The following is an 18,255-nucleotide window of genomic DNA, read 5'->3' on the forward strand; positions in this document are numbered from 1 at the left end:
CTGTCCCTCCAGCGGTCCTCCCGTCCTCCAGCAGACCTCTACCATCCATTTGCCGACCTTGATCCCTCTGCCCACCCAGCCGTCACAGAACCCTACTTCTCAAGTCCACACCAACTTACCTCCCAGTGAGTACAGGGGTCTCCACTGGGGAGGAGCGTGTGGGAGGAGTCTTGAGGACCGTGGATCCCTGGGGACAGAAGGGACAGAGGAGGAAGAAGCAGGGAGGACTGAGATCTGTCTTTTGCAAGTGTTTGCTGAGCACCTGTTGTGGCCCAGGCCTTTGGTACTGGTGAGGTAGGAGGCATGGAAGGTCAGAGAAGGCCCTTCGGAGGCGGGAGACGCCACCAGTCTCCACAGAGACGGCATTGTTGCTTGATGACCAGTGGGAAAAGGGGAATCACTGGATGGGTTTGGGCCAGAGGCTGGAGAGGTGGGAGGTCAGGCTGAGGGGAGGGCACGGGAGGGTGCCATGGGATGTGGCTGGAAGGGCCCCTCCCTCATTAAGCTCTCGCCTTCCTCCTTAGTCTGCGGCAGGTCCGGTGAGCTGGACCCCACCCTCAGGGACCCAGAGGCCGTGGTTCGGCGATGGCCCTGGATGGTCAGTGTGCAGGCCAATGGCACACATATCTGCACAGGAACGCTCATTGCCTCCCAGTGGGTGCTGACCGTGGCCCACTGCCTGACCCAGTGAGTTGGGGCCTAGGTGGGTGGGCAGAAAGGCATTTGGAGCCACCGAGGGCCCAGTCACCCTGCCCGCTGGCCCAGCAGTGGCAGCTGTGCCCTCTGCGGAACCCCACAGTCTCAGCTCCAGCCTCACCCCAGCTCCAAGCAGGTGGGGTCTGAGTTCTACAGATTCCTTCCTGGAAGCTGGAGCTTGCTCCCCTCACCTGGTCTTCCACAGATAGGAAGTGGGGGCTTGCAAGCCATTGTCCAGGCCTCCTTCTTCCTATCTGCAGAAAGAAGGTTCTAATTCTCTCAGTCCACCCCCTTTGCTTCACTTACTCATTCCTTCCTTCATTCAGCCCAAAGCCTTTGACACTCCTTTGAAGCTGAGCACTGGCCTGGGTACTGGGGGCAGAGAGGAGACAGCACTCCTCTCAGGTTGCTGGGGAAGGTAGACAGGAAGATAGATGCTCACAGGGGAATCCGGTCAGTGTGGGGACAAGAGAGAGGGCGTGCCCAAGTGCCAGGGCCAGGGTAGTGGCCTGAGGGTAACATCTGTGCTGGCTGTGAGGGCTGATGGGTGGAGAAGCACGCTCCAAGCCTCAGGGCCGACACAGAGACCCCAGGGGCATGCCGGGAAAGCTCAGGGCCGATTACACAGGGCCTGTCATTTCCAGGGCCTGGCACAGGGCGCTGGACAGAGTCCAGTTTGGAACCAGAGAAAACTAGGTTCACATCCCAGCTCCACCATTTCCTAGCGGTGTAGCCCTCAGCCGGTCACTGGGCTTCTCTGAGCCTTGGTTTCCCCCTCCATAAAATGAAGGGTGTGGGGAGGACATGACCACACAGTGTGTGCAGGGTTCTTATCGCATCTGTTGGGAGGAGTCGCTTCGGGGGGCTTGAAGCAGGTGGGTGGCCTGCCTGGATTTGCTCAGAGTGCAACAGGGGGGTGGAGGCTGGACTGGGGGCCTGGAGCTGATGGTCGACTCGCCTCGCGGTTCCCCTAGGCATGGTGTTACCTATTCAGTGCGGGTGGGGAGCCCTTGGACTGACCAGACAGCTCAGACCACCTCCGACGTCCCAGTGCGGCAGTTCGTCATCAACCGCCGGTTCCGGTCCCGAAGGCTCTGGTCCTGGGTGGGCCGGGCCAACAACATCGCTCTCCTGCAGCTTGAGCAGGCAGTCAGGTACAGCCAGCATGTGTGGCCCATCTGTCTGCCCGGCTTGGACTACATGTTGAAGGACGGCTCCCTCTGCACTGTGACAGGCTGGGGACTCCCCAGGGTTAACGGTGAGTCCGTGCCTCCCCAGACCAGGGTGGGTGGTGTGGGAGAGGGCCTGGGCACAGACGAGGGTGTCGTAGACAGTTGTTTCTGAGACACCGCCCCTAGGAGCCCCCTGCCCCGGACCTTCCTGCCGGGCTCTCTTGTCCAAGGTCTTCTTCCTCTTGAGGGTCTCAGTGGTGAGTGTGTTATGGCCATTCAGGCCTTAGGGGGTCCAGATTGCCCATGAACCGTCAGGCCCAGGCCAAGACATAGAAAGAGGACCTCCATGAAGCCAGAGGGGGCCCAGAGTAGTTTCTTGCTGTCTGCACACAATCCCAGGGCATCCATGCCTTGAAGCAGAACATCTGAGATGAGAGGAGCAGGGTCTGCTTGCCCCCTCCCCCCAGTGCCCTCAATCCCATGTCATCCCAATTTAGGAGCAAGGCCCAAAGAGCAGGAGTGTTCTCCCTGGCCATCCAAGGGTCCATTTCTTTATGAGCCCCAGGAACATCCACTCCCTCTCCCTACCCTTTCCGATTGGAGAGGTACCCTTTCCTGTAGCCTCAAGGAGCCGACTTGCCTAAAAACAACCCACAGGGACTCCAGCCCAGGGTGAGATTGGGGTGGGGTGGCTTTTTGTCTTCTCTGCCGTGGCCTGTGTGTGGGATGTCTGAGACTGGTTGGAAGTCTCCTGTCCCCCAGGAGCTCAGGCTAGAGACAGACAGGAGGGGGTAGGGGAGTAAGCAGTGCCTGGGGCCTACATAGGATAGTCTGGGCAAGCTCAGGCAGGAAGAGGACTTTGGGAAGGGCTTGAAGAAAAGGAGGGATCTGGACCCGAGAGGGGCCTGGCAGGCACTGGGGATAGAAGGGAGGGCAAAAAACAAGATGCTGAAGGAGGAATGGACCCAGTGGATTGTACTCTGCGGGAAGTGAGACCAGGTCCAGCAAGGCCAGACTGTGGGCAGCCTGCTCCAAGCTCTATGTGAAAGGGTGCTTGGGAAGTGTTAGCTGAAATGGCAGGTGGGCTGACCTCCAGGGCTGCTGCTGGAGGAGTGGTGAGGCGCAAAGGGAGGTTGGACAAAGGCTGGCGGTGATGGGCAGCAGAGAAACCACCAAGCCTGAAACGGGGGGCCCTGTCCCACAGGCAAATGGCCGCAGTCCCGGACCATTCAGGAGAAGGATGTCACCATCCTAAACAGCAAGGCGTGTGACAACTTCTACCACAAATTCTCCAAACTCCCCTCTGTGATTCGGATCATCAACTCCCAGATGATTTGTGCACAGGATGTCGACAGGGAACAGTTCTGCTCTGTGAGCCCTGTCTCCTTTGTTCACTCACCTCCAAGGCAGCTGGTCAGGGCTGGGGCCGGGGGCGCAGAGGAGGAGGGGGAGGAAGGGGAGAGGCTGAGCAGGGGTGATCAAGCAGGAAGATGGGGGAGGATGGAGGAAAATTATGGAAGTTGGGGTGAGAGATGGGGAGTAGGGGATGGAGGTTGGAGAAGAGAGAGAAGGATGGTGGATGGTGGGAAGATGGAGGGTGGGTGTTCAAGGGGTGGGGAATAGAGGAGTGGCATGAGCGAGAAGGGAGGCGAAACCTCCTGAGGACGTCTCCTGGGCCTGGACCTACAGGGTACCTCTCAGCTATTGATACTTGCGGCCTATGTGGAAGGTCTGGTGTGACTGTACCCTGCTTGTCCCTGAGCTGGGTCACATCTCCCTTAGGCCACATCTGGTTTCCCTGATGTGGCCTGTTCTCCCACCCTTCCCCACAGGAGATAAGTGGGGAGCCCTTGGCCTGTCTTGTGGAGAGCACATGGTACCTGGTGGGAATGCTGAGCTGGGGCCCAGGCTGCAAGGAAAACGAGGTGCCTCCCATCTACCTACGGATCTCCTCCTACCAACACTGGATCTGGGAACGCATCAATGGGCAGGCTGCACCAGCACCATCCAGGGCCCTGCTTCTGGCTCTGCCGCTGCCTCTCAGCCTCCTTGCTGCCCGCTGACACTCGCTGGCTGTGCCTGGGGGTGCCCGCCCCTGTCCAGGCGCCTCCTCAGCCTCCGTGTTCAGAATGCTACAGGTGCTGCTCTCCCATCCCCATGAGGCAGAGCACATACTAAGTGTTCAATTAAACACTTTTCTTCCCCATGTCTGCTCGCTCCCTGGGCCTGCTTGAATGGGAGATGAGTGAACCAGATGGGGGTGGGATGGGGATTCTGGGCACTGAAAAGTGCAGAGGCCAGGATCTGCCCCATCTAGAGGTTTGGGGTGGCTCCTGCAGAAGGTGGGAAGTGTATGTAGTGACGGTGCAGTGGTCAGAGGATGGAGGGCCTAGAACGTCCTGCACAGGCTGAGGCTGGCAGGGTGCAGCCCTGTTGGGCCAGCAAGGTGAGTGTTTTTTCTGTGATACTTTCATGGGAGTCAGGCTGTCCTTAACTTTAGCCCATGTCCTGGCCAGTGGCTGGAATACACTCTTATTGCCCTGAAGTACCACAGTGAACTGGAACCTTCCAGCGCTGCCCTCTGCCTGGAGCACCATCAGCAGCCATGCCAGTCCGTAAAGGGCTAGTGGAGGCCCAGGTCAGAGGTCAGGGAGGCAGCGGGCAGGGCAGATGGAGCCCGGGCCTGGACTCCCCCAGGCTTTACCAGCTGCTCCTCTGCTTGACTTCAAGTGGCCCCAGACCTTCTGGGCTTTTGCTGCTGGGCCCCACACGAGGGCTCTGGTCTGGATGGTAGAATGACCATTGCCACAACCCTCTGTACGAGAGGCTGGAGTCTGAGGGCAGAGTCCGGGTTCCCACCTGGTGGCAGAGTGGGGACCTGGATTGCACAGCAGGGCTCTCTGCAATCTCTCTGCCCCCTCACTGCTCCGTGACCCTGAGCACCTAACCCCATGCCAGCCTGGATCCCTTTCCTTGTAGAGTAATGAGCCGGGTCCAGGTCAGGATCCAGGTTTGACTCCCCTGTGTCCCCAGCACGGGAATTGGACCATCAAAGGCCTGTTGAAAGCCACAGGGTGGTGTGGAGGGGAGTGGAGAGCTTCGTCCCTGGTCCTGTCGCCCTGCCTCAGGGCTGGGCCCAGCTGGCCACAGCTGCCCCTTTGGCTCCTGCATCACTGTCTCTCCCTCCAGCTCATCCTGATTCTGGGGAAAAAGTCATGGGAGGGAACTTCAGCCTGGCATGTGCCACCTGTCACCGATGGCTGCGTCACCCTCCACGTAAGTGCCCCAGGGAGGGGGCATCCTGAGGGGTCATGGGGCACGCAGGTATGAGAAGGCACTCAGCTTTATTCACAAATGTGCAGACTGTGGGAGCAGTGGCACTTTTTCCAGCAGCTCCCCTGGCTTGGAAACCTTCTCTGGTGTCTCCGCAGTCACGAGGCCCAGTCTGAAAGCCTCAGCTGATGTTCGCTGCCATCTGGAAGTCCCTCTGTGCATCTCTCCCAAAGGAATCAGTCCCCAGCTGGCCTTTGGGCCTTCGCCTTCTCGTCAGCAGTGCTTCTTTGAGGCACCGCGGTTGAGAATGGTCCGAGAGGAAGGTGCGGCTGTTATATTCAGCAGGTGGAAGGCTGGCTGCTGCCTCAGCCCCTAGCTGCCCCCTGTGGTGCTCCCCTAGGGCCCTGGCACTTCCCACCACAGCTGAGCAAAGGGCCACAGAACAGCCCATGGTTCCCCCTGGCTTCTCAAATATTCCCTGTATTCCCAAGATGGAGACCAGGTGCCAGCTTTCTCCTTCTGGCCTGCTGGCCTCTGCCTCCTGCACATGTGACCCACCCCTGCAGCCCCCAGCCGTGAGCCCCTGGGCCTCATGGTGTCCTCCCAGCAGCCTCAGCTCCGTCACAACGTGTGAAAGTGCGTCCCATTGCCTGGAGATTGGTCTGCTGGGCTGGGGGTTCTGCTCCCAGGACACCTCTGCTCACCCCAGAATCCCTGCCAGGCTTGGAACAGCCCCCTAGCCAGCAGGGCTGCTATCTGGTTAAGTCTGGGCATCTCCTGCTGCCCCAGTTTTCCACAGTGACCCTCTCTCTCCTCATTGCCAGCCTGGCTGTGGCCTCACCCCCGGGCCGTCCAGTTCACATCCCTTTCCAGAAGTGAACCCACACCCCGTCATCTCTTCAGAGCCACTGCTGTTTCTGGCACAAGGGGTGGGCCAGAGTCATGTCTGGGATGTGTGACGCTGCTCTGGATCTCTGTAGGGACAGTGGCCCAAGACCAACTTTGCTGAGCGGCCACGTGGATGGTGTAAAAGGAGCAGAGTCCGGGCCAGGAGGCAGGACACTTGCAGGCTTGTCCCTGCCCCTGATTAGCCAGAAGGACATGGTCGTGGGCTTCAGCAACCCCCTTTGAGCAGGGCGAGGATGTTCTATAACCTCTGTGGTCCATGTGTGAGCCTGGAGTATAAGATGCCTGGAGCCGAACCAGCCCCAGCTGCCACCTCCAGGAAGCTCTTATTTCTCTCATTTCTTGGCCTCGTTCTTCTCATCCTCCTCTACCTTGATGGCCACTGTGTCTACAGTGTCCTTTTTCTTCTTCTTCTTATCACCTGTAGGGTAAAGAGGCACGTGACCAGAGTGAGTCGGGGGCCTAGGGCTTACCCCAGAGCCTCCCACACCTAGCCTTTCACTTCCTTCTTCCTTCCAGACCTCTCCCACCTGCAGAAGAGCTCCTTGTTTTACCTGCCTCACAGTGACCAATTTCTGTGCTTTGGGCTCCAGGGCCAAAGAAGGGTCTCCTCCCTGAATCTACTATGGGTGAAGGGGAAGGAGAGGGTGACTCTGGGTGGCAGGACAGAGGAACTGGCCGGCTGAGCAGGATTGGATGGAGGCGGGGTTGGGGGCCCAGGCCGGCTCACCTCCAGGGACTTCTGTGAGCTCGTCGAGGGGTGGCACAGTCTCCAGTTTGTCAGTGTACATTTTGGCTGCCCGTCGCTGCAGGTAACGGGCTTCAATCTCCTTCCGAGTCCGGGGCACGCGGCAGTTGAAAACACAGCACAGAGTGATGACTGTAGGGGTGACAGAGGAGGCTTGGCCAGGGATGGGGCTCAGACACCCGGGAATGGTACCCACACTGCAGGCATGCCTCCATCCCCCTGCGTATGTCTCACCCCGAGACTCCCACAGGAGGCTCCACATCTTGACCACACCCCTGTGGACCGTGGGATTTCCAGCATCTCTTTCCTGAGCAGGGCAGGCTTCATGCAGTCACATAGGGCCCTACCCTTACAAGGGCCGGGTACTTGGCTTAATGCTGTGCTGTCACTGTTTTGAAATTCTTACTTATTGTCAGACAAGGGCTCTCATATTTTCATTTTACACGGTCCCTTGTCACTGGTCCTGGTCCTGAGGGTCCTTCTGAGCAGATTGAGAGTTCCCGGAGTTCAGGGCGGAGGGCTGCACTATGACACAGGCTACAGTTTCCGGGAGGTGTCCCGTGCCTCCCACCCAGGCTTCTGGGTTCCCAGAACATTCTCGTTTGTCCTCCCTCGGCTCTGAAGAGCAGGGCCAGAGCAGCCTCAGACACGGGAGGACCTAGCTGCATCCTCCTCAACCTCCCTGAGGACCAGCCTGGGCTCCTCCTGGCTGTGACAGCTAGGAGAGGGCAGAGACCCTGCCCTGGGGCGTTCACCTCAGACAGTTATTCCAGGAGTGGTTTTCCTGCCAAGGGTGGCTGCGCCCACGCAAGCTGGGCCAGGGCATGGAGCTGGCCTGTCTAGTGATGGGTATGGCAAGGCAGGGCTGCCAGGACCTGGCTGGACTGAGTTTATTTTTCTAAGGCCCCCACAGTCTGACCACCTTGGCCCCAGCCTCAGAGGAGGGTATGGAGCTGCTTCCTATTATAAACCAGATGACCAGACATGACTTCCTGGGGCCAGGAGGGCCAGGCAGGACAAGCCAGGCCTATTTTGGGGAAGATGGGTCAAACCTACGTGGCCTGGGTTAGAGCACCCTCTGGAGTCATCTTATGTAACCCGTTCAGCCATATATTGTGGCCCCACTGAGTCTCACCCAGACACACAGAATGAAAGGAACATTGAATAAATGAATGAATGAATGAATGAATGAATGAGGTGGTCTCAAAGCTTTTGCTGCTGAGGACAGGACTTGACCCCTGAATGAATGGATGGGGGAGCCAGTAGTATCCAGGAGCCAGTAGTATCTGGGCTGCATGAAGGCCCCCAAAGTAGGTCTGAGTAGACACTGCTGTTTAGAGGTGGACTGGACAGCAGGCCTTTCTTATGCAAAGTGCTGGGTCCTGCTCTTCTCCAGACTCCTGTCGGTATGCCTGAGGCCACAGGTTGGTCCCCAACCCTGACACTACTGGCTTGGGCCGCGTCTTCCACCAGGCACCTCCTTGGGACCATGCACACTCAGCCTTTCCACGAGGATGGGTTCCAGGCCCTGGGAGGCCTGAGCTTCAAAGAAAGCTCAAAGGGCAGCTACTGGTGGCCAGAGCTTGGCTCAAATACTGCCCCACCCAGCCTGGCCTGGTCACTTCTCTTCAAAGGAGAGAAACCAAGCGTCTTGGATTGAGTTCTAGGGCCCAGGTAGGGGCTTAGGATATGAGGCCCCAGGCTGGAAGAGACCCTCTGAGGCATCCCATCCAAACCCAGCCCCTCTCCACAGAGGTGTGGAGGTGATGCTCCACTGACAGCTGCACCTCCCAGGCAAAAGCAGATGGGGAAGCAAGAAGCTGTCTCCTGCCCAGGAGACGGGGCTGTCATCCCCACTCCCTAGAGCCCTGTGTGGAGGTAACGAGCGCTGCCCTGCAGCTCAGGCGCCTTTGGGACCATCCGTTACCCTTTTCTAGGAAATGGGGTGAGGAGGAGAAATCGGTCTGTGTGGTTGGTGTCCACGTGCCTCTTTGGGTCTGGCACTGCAGCTTTCTCGTGTGGCCCCAGTCACCTCCACTATGTGGGGCCGAGCAGGGCCCGGGAGAGGCCATTGTGTGATTTGAGGCTGCACGGTGCCCTCACCCTTGTTCCCCAAAGTGCCCCTGAGCTGTCCTAGACTGCTCCTGTGGCCCTTACAGGGCAGATGCCGCCCCCACCCTGCCTCTTGGTGCAGGGGATTGCTCCCCATTGCGGACACCTGGGCTGGAGCTGCAACCACATCTATCTGTCTGTGGGGCCCCCACTGAGAAGCCTGACATGCTCTCAGCCTTGGCTAGGGAAAAAAATGCAGCCTCTTGCTCAGATCCTGCTCCCACTGGCTGTGAAGAAATAGTGGAGGGTGGGGTGGATATTTTCCTGCAGGGAGGGCACTTCTGGTGCCAGGAGAAGCACATGTAAATCAGATGTCCTTGTCTCCCTTGGAGCCCCCACATCTGGATGAGCCTTTTGCTGTCGGCGCTGCCCTCAGGGGCCCTCATCCGGGGCAGCTCCGGCTAGAACTTAAATGCTGCTTTAGCCCAGACCCAAGGTGCACTCCGTAAGTGTCCTGTAGGGTTGATCTGTGTGGAGGCCATTTCCTCGCATCTCTGCACACACACCATCTCCTCAGCCTGGAGTGCCTTTCTAGCAGTCCCAACTGGAAACCCCACCCATCACCCCACCCATCTGCAGCTCAGGGGACCCCTCCTCTCTGAAGCCTTTGCAGGGGGAGTGGGTTTTCTTCTGCTTCATTGCCTGTCCCCCACCCCCTCTGGCCTGGAAGCACCTCCCTCAGACTCTGTGCCATGGCGACCTCTCCCACCCAGCTGGCATTGCTCTGTCCCCATCCCCCAACTCCAGATCCCCACTCCAGAAGGATGATTGAAAGGCGCATGCCCGGCTCATTTCTGTTGCAACTTTGCATCAAGCAACTCGCAGTCCCCGGAGAGGAAGGGGTCTCCTGCTTTTAATTGAGGTGGGTGTGAGTCATTCTGGGGAAATGGTATTTGACAAAGCAGGGTTTGCAGCTGGGAGCCACATCTGCTGGGCATCTGGGGAGCTTCTGGGCTGAGCTGTGGCCAAGGGTGGCCTTGCTGGGGCCCCTGGGTGTGGGCCCTTTAAGCTGGCCAAACTGCAGGAAAAGCATCAGGAGGCCCATGATAGGGAAAAATGACACGTCCTTGTCCTGGTGCATGGCGGCCCCTGTAATTACCATAATTGCCATGAATACTTCAGGTCACCACCCGCCTGTCAGCTCTCCACAGGGACTTTGTGTGGCTCAGGAGGTGCCAGAAACCACAGTGGGCCTCCTGCGGGCGCCTGGCCTGCTTGCACTGCCCGGAATTGCTGCTCTGAGCCCCTGGGGGTGGTGCTGGGTGGCGGGGGGTGCTGTGTTCCCACTGCGGAGTGATGGAGAGGACAGAGAACAGCTACTCACTGATGGACAACACGAAGAGCGAGAAGATGCCCACCACGTGCCACAGGCGCATGTCCCAGAACACCACCGTCTCCTTGGTCAGCGGCGGCGGCTTGGGCTTGGGTGGGGCTGTGCTGGGCTGGAAGTCAGGAGAGAGGAGAGTGAGCCGGGCGCAGGCCAGGGCATGGGACTGGGCTGAGACAGGCCCAGGTCTCAGCAAGGACTCAGCCCAAGCATTTCGGAATCTCAGAATCACGTGTCTTAGACATTCACAACCAATGCCCTAGACCTTGGGAAGTTCCAGATTTAGAACAAGAGAAGAGAGCAGAGTCCCAGAACCATGGATCTGGGAACTTGGAATGCGTGGGTGGTTAGTGCTTAGGGAAACCAAGGCCCGAAGGCGCAAAAGTGGACGGCCTGTCTCCACCAGGGTCAAGGCCTCTTCAGGCAGCCTACGAGTCTCTCCTGCTCCAGTCCTGGGCCCCCATAGGCAGATGGGGACTCAGGACCAAGGCCAGAGACATGGTGAGGTCTGTCCTGCCCTGGGGACTTTACTCTCATTTACCCCCAGTGTGGCGTGGCCTGTGGAACTGGAGTCAGGCCTCTGATTCTGCCACCTGGTCAGGATCCCCACCAGGTGGCCTCAACAGTTGCCCACCCTACCAGAGTCACTTCTTTTGACCAGAAAGCTAGGACAGGGTCCTCCTCACAGGACAAGACCAGACAAACTGTCTGCAATACCGCAGCGACACCTGGAGGCCAAAAGGTATAAGCACAGCTGGAGAACTCCGAGCAGAACAGAGCCAGCCACCTCCCACGGTACCTTCCCAGTGGGACCCACGCTGCCCTGGGAGGTTGAGGGGACACAGCCCTGCCCTGGGGGGGCTGAGGAGCCATGGTCCTGCTCTGGGGGGTCTAAGCAAGGCCTGTAACGATGGAAGGGGTTGACAGGGATATGATCTCTGTCGCCAAGTTTGGCTGAGGGGTGTGAACGGGAGTTAGTGCTTAGAAGGAGAGAGGACCCTGGGACATCTGCATAACGTATCCTCTGATTAACCAAACAAGGACAGACAGGAGGAGTCTCTTCTGGCTCTCTGGGAAGAAGAGGCAGCCCATAGGTTACCATCCACCCAATCTTTCCCCCAGGCCATAAGCACGGACTGGGCACCTCCACCAGCCAGGTGCTTCCTCATCTAATGAACACCACCCTTTAGCAGGTGTTGGGGACCCTTGGAGAGGATCAGCAGTCTGTCCCAGGTAACCCAGAGGATCTGTGTGCCAGGATTGGTCCTGATTCCCTGGGTCTTTTTTCTTAACCAGGATGAACTGGGGTGGGCACCTTCTTTTCACTAGGCCTCAGTTTCTCCATCTGTAACTTGAGTGGGTTGCTCCAGGGGTCTCTGGGAAGCTCTCTCTACTCAACCTGAGTGGTAACATTGATAGGAAGACACCCCTTCTCAGCATCATCCCAGGGGCCTGGATCCATTTTTGGGGTCAGGCACATGTATGTGGGATCAAGGAACATGTATGTCGGCTCAGACACATGTGTGGGCTCAGGGTACTTGTGTATGGGATTGAGGCACACGTGGGGTTGAGCACACATTGTGGGTACAGGGTCCCTGATCCTAAGACTCAGTGTGTTGGCCCGCGGGCTTGTAGGACTGGAAGACTCCGAGGGCCAGAGTAAGGACCCCACATTCTGAGCCCGGGCAGCACAGAGCTCACTACTGACACATTCATGTTCCGCCTTGTTCTGGGTGGAATTGGGCCTATACTCCCACCCTGATAGGGGCTTTGGGTGGACGTTAAAGGTAGCAGTTGGGCATCTCTTTGTGGTCGGCACTGCTGGGGAGCTGAACTGTGAAGCTTGGAGACCCTGGCCTCCATCAGAGCCTCTCAGCCTGATGGAGAAGGATGCCCATAGGGCTGGGGTGGGTAGTGCCATGGACCCCAGTCCTGCCCATCTTTCTGGTGCTTCCCCGGATCCTCTAGCTCGGCCAGCCCCTTGCTCAGGCTGTAGGCCGATGGCAGGTAGATGGACTCCAAATGCAATTTCCCTTAATGAGGTGGGAGAAGATGTGCTCCTGGGGGCTGGGGGAGAGTCCTTAGCTCAGAACTGACTCAACCCCTGCCCTCAGCTTTCCTGCACCCAGGTTAGCTTAGTTTCTGCACCTGAGGCCTCAGGGAAGCCAGTGAGCGGCACAAGTACATTCCATGTGGCTCAAGCCAGCCTGGCTCCCCTTACAGGGACACTGGAGCTGACATCTGACTCCAGCCCCGCCTTCTGATCACACCCCCTGGTCAGCAGCAGGGACAGGCTAGCATTGGGGTGCAGGGCTCTGTTCCCACGTCCCTCAGACTCTCTAGTTCAGGGCTGTGTCCCCTCAGACCCCCAGGATAAGGCTCTGTCCTCCCACTCCCATCCTGTCCCCTAGCTTGCCACTTCAGGTGCCACTTCAGCTTGCTCTCCGGGTGCCTCCCTGCTCTCTCCACTCTGCCCCTCCCTGCACAGGCTCCAGCCTCCACTCCTCCATAGACCTGCCTTCCAGGCCTTCTCCCTCTGGCCTGGTGCTCCAGAATTCTGGGTCTGGTCTGCGTCTTTGGGCCCCCTTCCCGGCTCAGCAGCAATGGGATGCAGAAGGGCCCGGGAGGCTACAGATGGTCCCCACCCTGCCCCTCCCAGCCCTTCCTGGCCCCAGCCAGGCTCCTGGCCAACCACCCAGCCATCTTCCTCACCTCTTCCTGGGCACTCTCAGCAGCTCCTCCCAGTTCTCCCAACTCCATGCCTGTTCCCCATTTAGTCTCCTTTGTCCAAACCAGGACTCCTCACAAGTCTCCCCTGCTCAGAAACCTCTGCTAGCTCCTGGTTGTCTCCAGGGCCAAGACAGACCCCAGGTCTCTGGGTCCTGCCGTGCCTGCCCCTCCCCTACAGGGCCGAGTGCTAGGAAGGGAGTCCATCTCAACACATGGCTGTTCTATAAAGGGTCTGTTCATCCTCGTCCCCCGCCTCCAGCTTGGAATGCCCTCACTTCCTTCCAAAGGCTGTATCTCCCCCATCCCACAGGGAACCCTGGAAGATCTCTGGAGGCAGAAACTGTTTCCTTCAGCGGACCCTAAGATCAGGAACTAGATCTTCCCCATCAGACTAGAGGTCACTGAAACCAAGGACTATGCACTCCTCCCCCCAGAACTCCATCAGATCAGAGTAGGGGAGGGGTGCTGAGTGTTCCCATCAGACTGGGCACCGCTGTATTCCGCAATCAGACAGGGAATCCTTAAGATCAGGTCAGGGTGAGTCTCTTCCAGCCTCTGAAGCCAGGGGCTGTGTCCTCCCACCAGAACAGGGACCTTAGATTCTGGGGTGAGTCTCCCCCACATCCTGGAAGCACTTGGGGCAGGGCTGGGTCAACCCATTAAGCGAGGTCTGGCAGCGCAGCAGGAAGGGAAAAGGCAGCTCCCCGTCAGAAAGTCGCCCCCCACCCTGTGCCTGGACGGTGACAGCCACCCCGAGCCCCCAGGCGCCAGCCCCCCGGAGCCCCCCGGCGCCACCCGGCCTCACCTCCACCAGCTGCCCGGCGACGCCTGCGAGGCAGACTCCCAGCGCAGCGCCGCCCAGAGCCCACAGGGGCCCTGTGCCCCGCCGCGGCCCCGCCATCTTCGTGCCGCCACTGCCTGGCGGGCCTCAGGTCCGGGAGCCCAGCGACGCCCGCCAGGCCGTTGGCCCGGTGACTGCCCCTTGGCCAGCTGGCGCTTGGCTGTGGCGCTTGGCTGTGGCGATCCGGTCGCAGGCTGCGAGTGGGCATCATTTATTCATCGTTGGTGTCTGGTTGCTGTGGCTCCGGCCCCACATCAGTGCGGATGGAGGCGGGTCCGCCCCTTCTGGGGGGATCAGACTCCAGACTCCCCGCTTCCCTACACCGACCAGGACCCACATGGGGTGGGAGGGGGTGGCAGGGAGAACACGCTGGGATCAGGCCCTTGAACAACAGGTCCTACCCACCCTTCCCCACTCAGGCCTCAATTTCTCCATCTGGGACAAAGGGAGGGGCTGCAATCTGCTGATTTAGGAGGCCCTTCCCATTCTGACGTTCTGAATTTGAAAAACTGTGCTGGACCCAGGTGTGTGTGTGTGTGTGGGGAATGGTAAGGTTGCCATGGTGACAGGCGCTCAGGGATGTCCTGGGCTTTCTGGGCTGGCTTCCTGCCCAGAGGCAGCTCTGGTCACCCTGGACACCAGAGCTGGAGGGGGGATGGGGAGCAGGGGATATTATGGTCAGAGCCACCAGCTGCCAGAGCTATGGAAGTTTCCTGAAGGAGCCAGCATCTGCAGCCAGCAGGACAGGGTGGGCTCCCCCTGGAAGGGCTGATTCTGGCGGACCCTCAGCCTCTGCCAGAAGCCTGAGTCCTGACCCTGGTCTCACACTGAACCTGGCCCCCATTGCGCTCTGGTGCTGATCCCGGGTGAGCCTTGACAACACAGGCGTGGAGGGTGAGAGTTCTGAGGGGCTGTGGAGACCTGAAGAGGACTTTGGAAGAGGAGTGCAGAGGCCTGGGTGGGGAGACTCCTCTGGTCCATCCTCCCTCCTCTCCCCTTGATTCCCTCCCTCCCTCCCTCCTTCCCTTCCTCTCTCCCTCCCTCCCATTATTATTAATCTCCTGCCTGCCTAGTGCTGGGAAGCAGCTCAGGTGTTGGACCCTTTTATTTCTTTTCACCAAGAACACCATTGGAGACCTGCACAGGCTGGGGTGCTTTGGGCCTTGGGCCCGTCCTCAGAACTGGGGGTGCTATAGTTCCAGAGCCTGTGGGGCTCCTGCCTGGAGGTGCCATAGATGGGCAAGGACCAAGGCAGCTGCAGCAGAGGGCAGAGGGCCAGCCACGGACACCAGACATCACGGCTGGGGGAATGACACGGAGGGCAGGAAAACGGGAGGGCCACTGGCAGAGGACGGCCGGCCCAAGGGACCCCTTAAGGAGACCCTCAACAGTGGGTGGCAAAGTCTGAGGGGCTGGGAGGGCTGGGTCACCTCATCCTCCCCATGCTTGCCCTGGCCAGGCAAACAGGAATTCTACTAAAGCCTAAATCGCTTGCCGCAGCTCTCCATCCTCACTCCACTTCCTCATTCCACGTCATGGGCCAGACTGAAGAAAGCCACACTGACCAGCCAGGAAGGTCATCCTTGGGAAATGGGGTCAGAGAGGACTTGGCTGAACGGGGCTGGGGTTACTGAGCCTAACAGTGGCCTTGGGCAAACCATTATTTTCTGCTTCGACTTCCTCATCTCTGGGATAGAGAGGGCAAGACTGTCATTACAGGGCTGATGGAGGATTATATGAGCTAAGAATTAGGCGAGTGCTGACTAGATGCTGGCTCTCCTCATAGGACTGCTCAGTGAGAGAAGAGGGGAGGAGGCTTTCACCGTTTCCTGTTAAGTTCATTGTCTTTCCATCCAAGACGAAGGGCAAGCCCACTGCAGAACTCTGACAGGGAATACAATCCTGTGTGTCCCCATTGTCCTCTGACATGGCCACTGTTCCCAGTGGGTTCCACTTCTCTGCAGGTTCTTAATAACTTTTCCCCAGAGCTTTTTACCCAACACAAGCATCCTTGATTCTCCCACCCCCGACCCCAAACACATTATCAAATACTGTCCCACAGGCTTTGAAGTCAAACTGACTTAAAACAAGAGTCCAAAAAGTCTCAGTGCAGGCTTAAGTTTCAATAATCTCAGAAGTGTAAAGCTACAAATTTATAAGAAACGCCATTTGAAAATTTAATTATCTAAATTTCCCTTTCTGCCTTCTGAAGATGGCAGAAGTTGACTGAAAAAAAAATCAGTTATTTTCTAAAATTCACAAAACTGGGTTAGCACCGAGAAATTTTATGTAATTAAACTTTCAAATTATGTTTCTTGTAAATTTGTAGCTTGATACTTTAAAACTCCTGAAGTTATTAAAGCTTAAAACTAAGACTTCTGGGGCGCAATCACACTGACAGCTGTGAGCCCTCAGTGAGCTTCTATCCATCATCTGTAAAATGGGTATGATTATGTATTGTAGCACCTGCACACCACAAGCCTTTGCTAAGTGCTAATCATTATGATTATTGTTGTCATTGTTACTAAAGGTAGTGAGATATTATACCGTATAAAAACCCAACAATACTTTGTTCAATCAACGTCCTATTGTTGAACATTTGCATTGTTTCCAGTTCTCCAATGGTAAACAGTGAGGGAACATCTGGAAAGCTAAAGCCTTATTCATATTTTTTATTCTTCGCCCTTGTTTACTCATGAAAAATTGAAGCCCAGAGAGGGGTTGTGTCCTGCCTGAGGGCACTCAGGAACTGGAGCCTCAAACTCAGTCTTCAGCCCCTAACCCAGGGCTCTGACCACTGTCCAGTACTGTTTCTACTTCTTATGAGGTGTCTGTATCTCCCTGCACCTCACGTCTAGTTGGGCCCATCAGGTCTGGGGTGGCAGAGCTCTGGACCCCCAGGTTCCCCATCCTGGCTCCCCTGGAAGGCAGTGTCCCCTCCATGCACGGTGGCATGAATGCTGGCCTGCAGAACCTGTTTATCCCTTGTGTACTATTTTTAGCTCCTGTGAGTTTCCTGTAGGGACCCAGTCCAGGTTCCAGGACTTTTGGGTTGGAAGCCATGAGCACAGTCAGTTGGCAATGGCCAGGGGACACTGGAGAGTTCTCTCCTGGAACCTGAAACTCCAGGGCTCAAGGTTCAGCTCTGGGGAAGCAGGGGGTAGGGAGCAGGGATCCCCCAGTCAGAGTCAGGCTGGGATCTGTTGCATCTTGGACTTAGCCTGGGCTGGGGTTGGGGGCTGGGCAGCCTAGACCTGTAACACAGCAGCTGGGGCTTGCTGGAAGCTGGCAGTCTCTGACCCTCTTGGCCCTGGGCCTGACCCAGAATAGCTTTGTGGCTGGGCTGAGCCTGGGTGATACCTGTGTGTGCACAAGCATGCGCTTGTGTCCCGAGTCACTTGTGTACACGAGAGTACACAGGCACTTTGCATGTGCCTCTGTGTCTGGGTGAGTCTCAGTGTGCATTCTGTGGAGCAGCGTAAGTCTGCATGCATGTGGACGTGTACATAGTCTGCACACATGAGCCCATGTGCAGGGCTGCCACCTGAGTTAGGCAACATGGAGACCCTGCCTGTGAGTTCACTAGTAGATGGGTCTGTGTGGCACAAGTGAGTGAGTGTACATGCCACCACATTTCATGACTGTGGAATCGTATGTGTGCAGGGGGTGTGGGAGTGGGGCAGGATTGGGTAAGGACCCTTGGCTATGTTGCAGGTGGCCAAGGGCAGGTAGACCCAACAGAGGCTGTCCTTTGGGTACTACCCAGGGCACTTCAAATTACCTGGCTCACAGCCAAGGACGGGTTGGTCTTGCCCTATTTGGCAGATAATAAACTGGACTTGGCAATGCCTGTGAGGTTACCCAGTGAAGGGGAAGTGGGGGAGTGAAGACAGGCCTCCAGCCTTCCCGTTCCCCTAGATGTGACTGAACAGGAAGTCTGGACTCTGGGGAGGAAGCTGAGAGGGCCCTTCCCTTCCTGCTCGAGCCCAGGCAGCACTGCCTTCCCTCAGCTACAGATGAGGGAACTGAGGCCCAGAGAGGGAAAGGGCTGGCCCAGAGACACCCAGCACAAGATCAGATCCCTCCTGCTTAGGGTCCTGCCCTACCTACCCCAAGTGGTGAGACCATATGCTCCTGGACAAACGTGCTCTCTCCACATGTGGCCATGGCCACTCTCCAGCCCTTGGCCCTTCCTCCCATGCCCCAAAGATCTTCTTGCCCGCCTACCCCCATGTGCCAGGGGACCCACCGACCCACGAAGACCCTGCTCATCCACGAAGAAACCCGATGAACCTGCCACGTACCCCCTCCACTGGGAACCTCTATTCGGCCTGGCAGAATGGAGCATGACTCCCACCGCCTCAGACTTGAGGAGGGGCGCACCCACCCTTTTCGCTCTTCTCCTGCTGGTTTCTGGATAGGGCCCTCTTCCCCTCAGTGTTCTCAGCAG

The 18,255-nt window shown here is 57.7% G+C and overlaps 2 protein-coding genes across 3 annotated transcripts; one reads left to right on the top strand and one right to left on the bottom strand.

Moving 5' to 3' along the window:
• The first annotated feature begins 429 nt into the window (after nucleotides 1-429).
• PRSS50 (serine protease 50) lies at nucleotides 430-4,641 on the top strand. 2 transcript variants are annotated; one of them, XM_033132788.1, is made up of 4 exons: nucleotides 430-687; nucleotides 1,671-1,954; nucleotides 3,073-3,239; nucleotides 3,701-4,641. In XM_033132788.1, exons 1-4 carry the CDS (start codon nucleotides 470-472, stop codon nucleotides 3,929-3,931), a joined length of 900 nt encoding a protein of 299 aa, XP_032988679.1. In that variant the 5' UTR covers nucleotides 430-469; the 3' UTR covers nucleotides 3,932-4,641. The 2 variants fall into 2 exon arrangements, with proteins under 2 accessions (XP_032988679.1, XP_032988678.1); XM_033132787.1 differs by lacking the exon at nucleotides 3,701-4,641 and having other exon boundaries at nucleotides 3,073-3,678.
• A 336-nt stretch (nucleotides 4,642-4,977) lies between these two features.
• On the bottom strand, nucleotides 4,978-14,303 carry TMIE (transmembrane inner ear). The gene is made up of 4 exons (XM_033131630.1): nucleotides 13,770-14,303; nucleotides 10,232-10,349; nucleotides 6,778-6,927; nucleotides 4,978-6,468 (listed from the first exon to the last, which is right to left on the bottom strand). Exons 1-4 carry the CDS (start codon nucleotides 13,863-13,865, stop codon nucleotides 6,383-6,385), a joined length of 450 nt encoding a protein of 149 aa, XP_032987521.1. The 5' UTR covers nucleotides 13,866-14,303; the 3' UTR covers nucleotides 4,978-6,382.
• Nucleotides 14,304-18,255: the final 3,952 nt, after the last annotated feature.

Source organism: Rhinolophus ferrumequinum, chromosome 17 (assembly GCF_004115265.2).
Source record: "Rhinolophus ferrumequinum isolate MPI-CBG mRhiFer1 chromosome 17, mRhiFer1_v1.p, whole genome shotgun sequence".
NCBI classification, from domain to species: Eukaryota; Metazoa; Chordata; class Mammalia; order Chiroptera; family Rhinolophidae; genus Rhinolophus; species Rhinolophus ferrumequinum.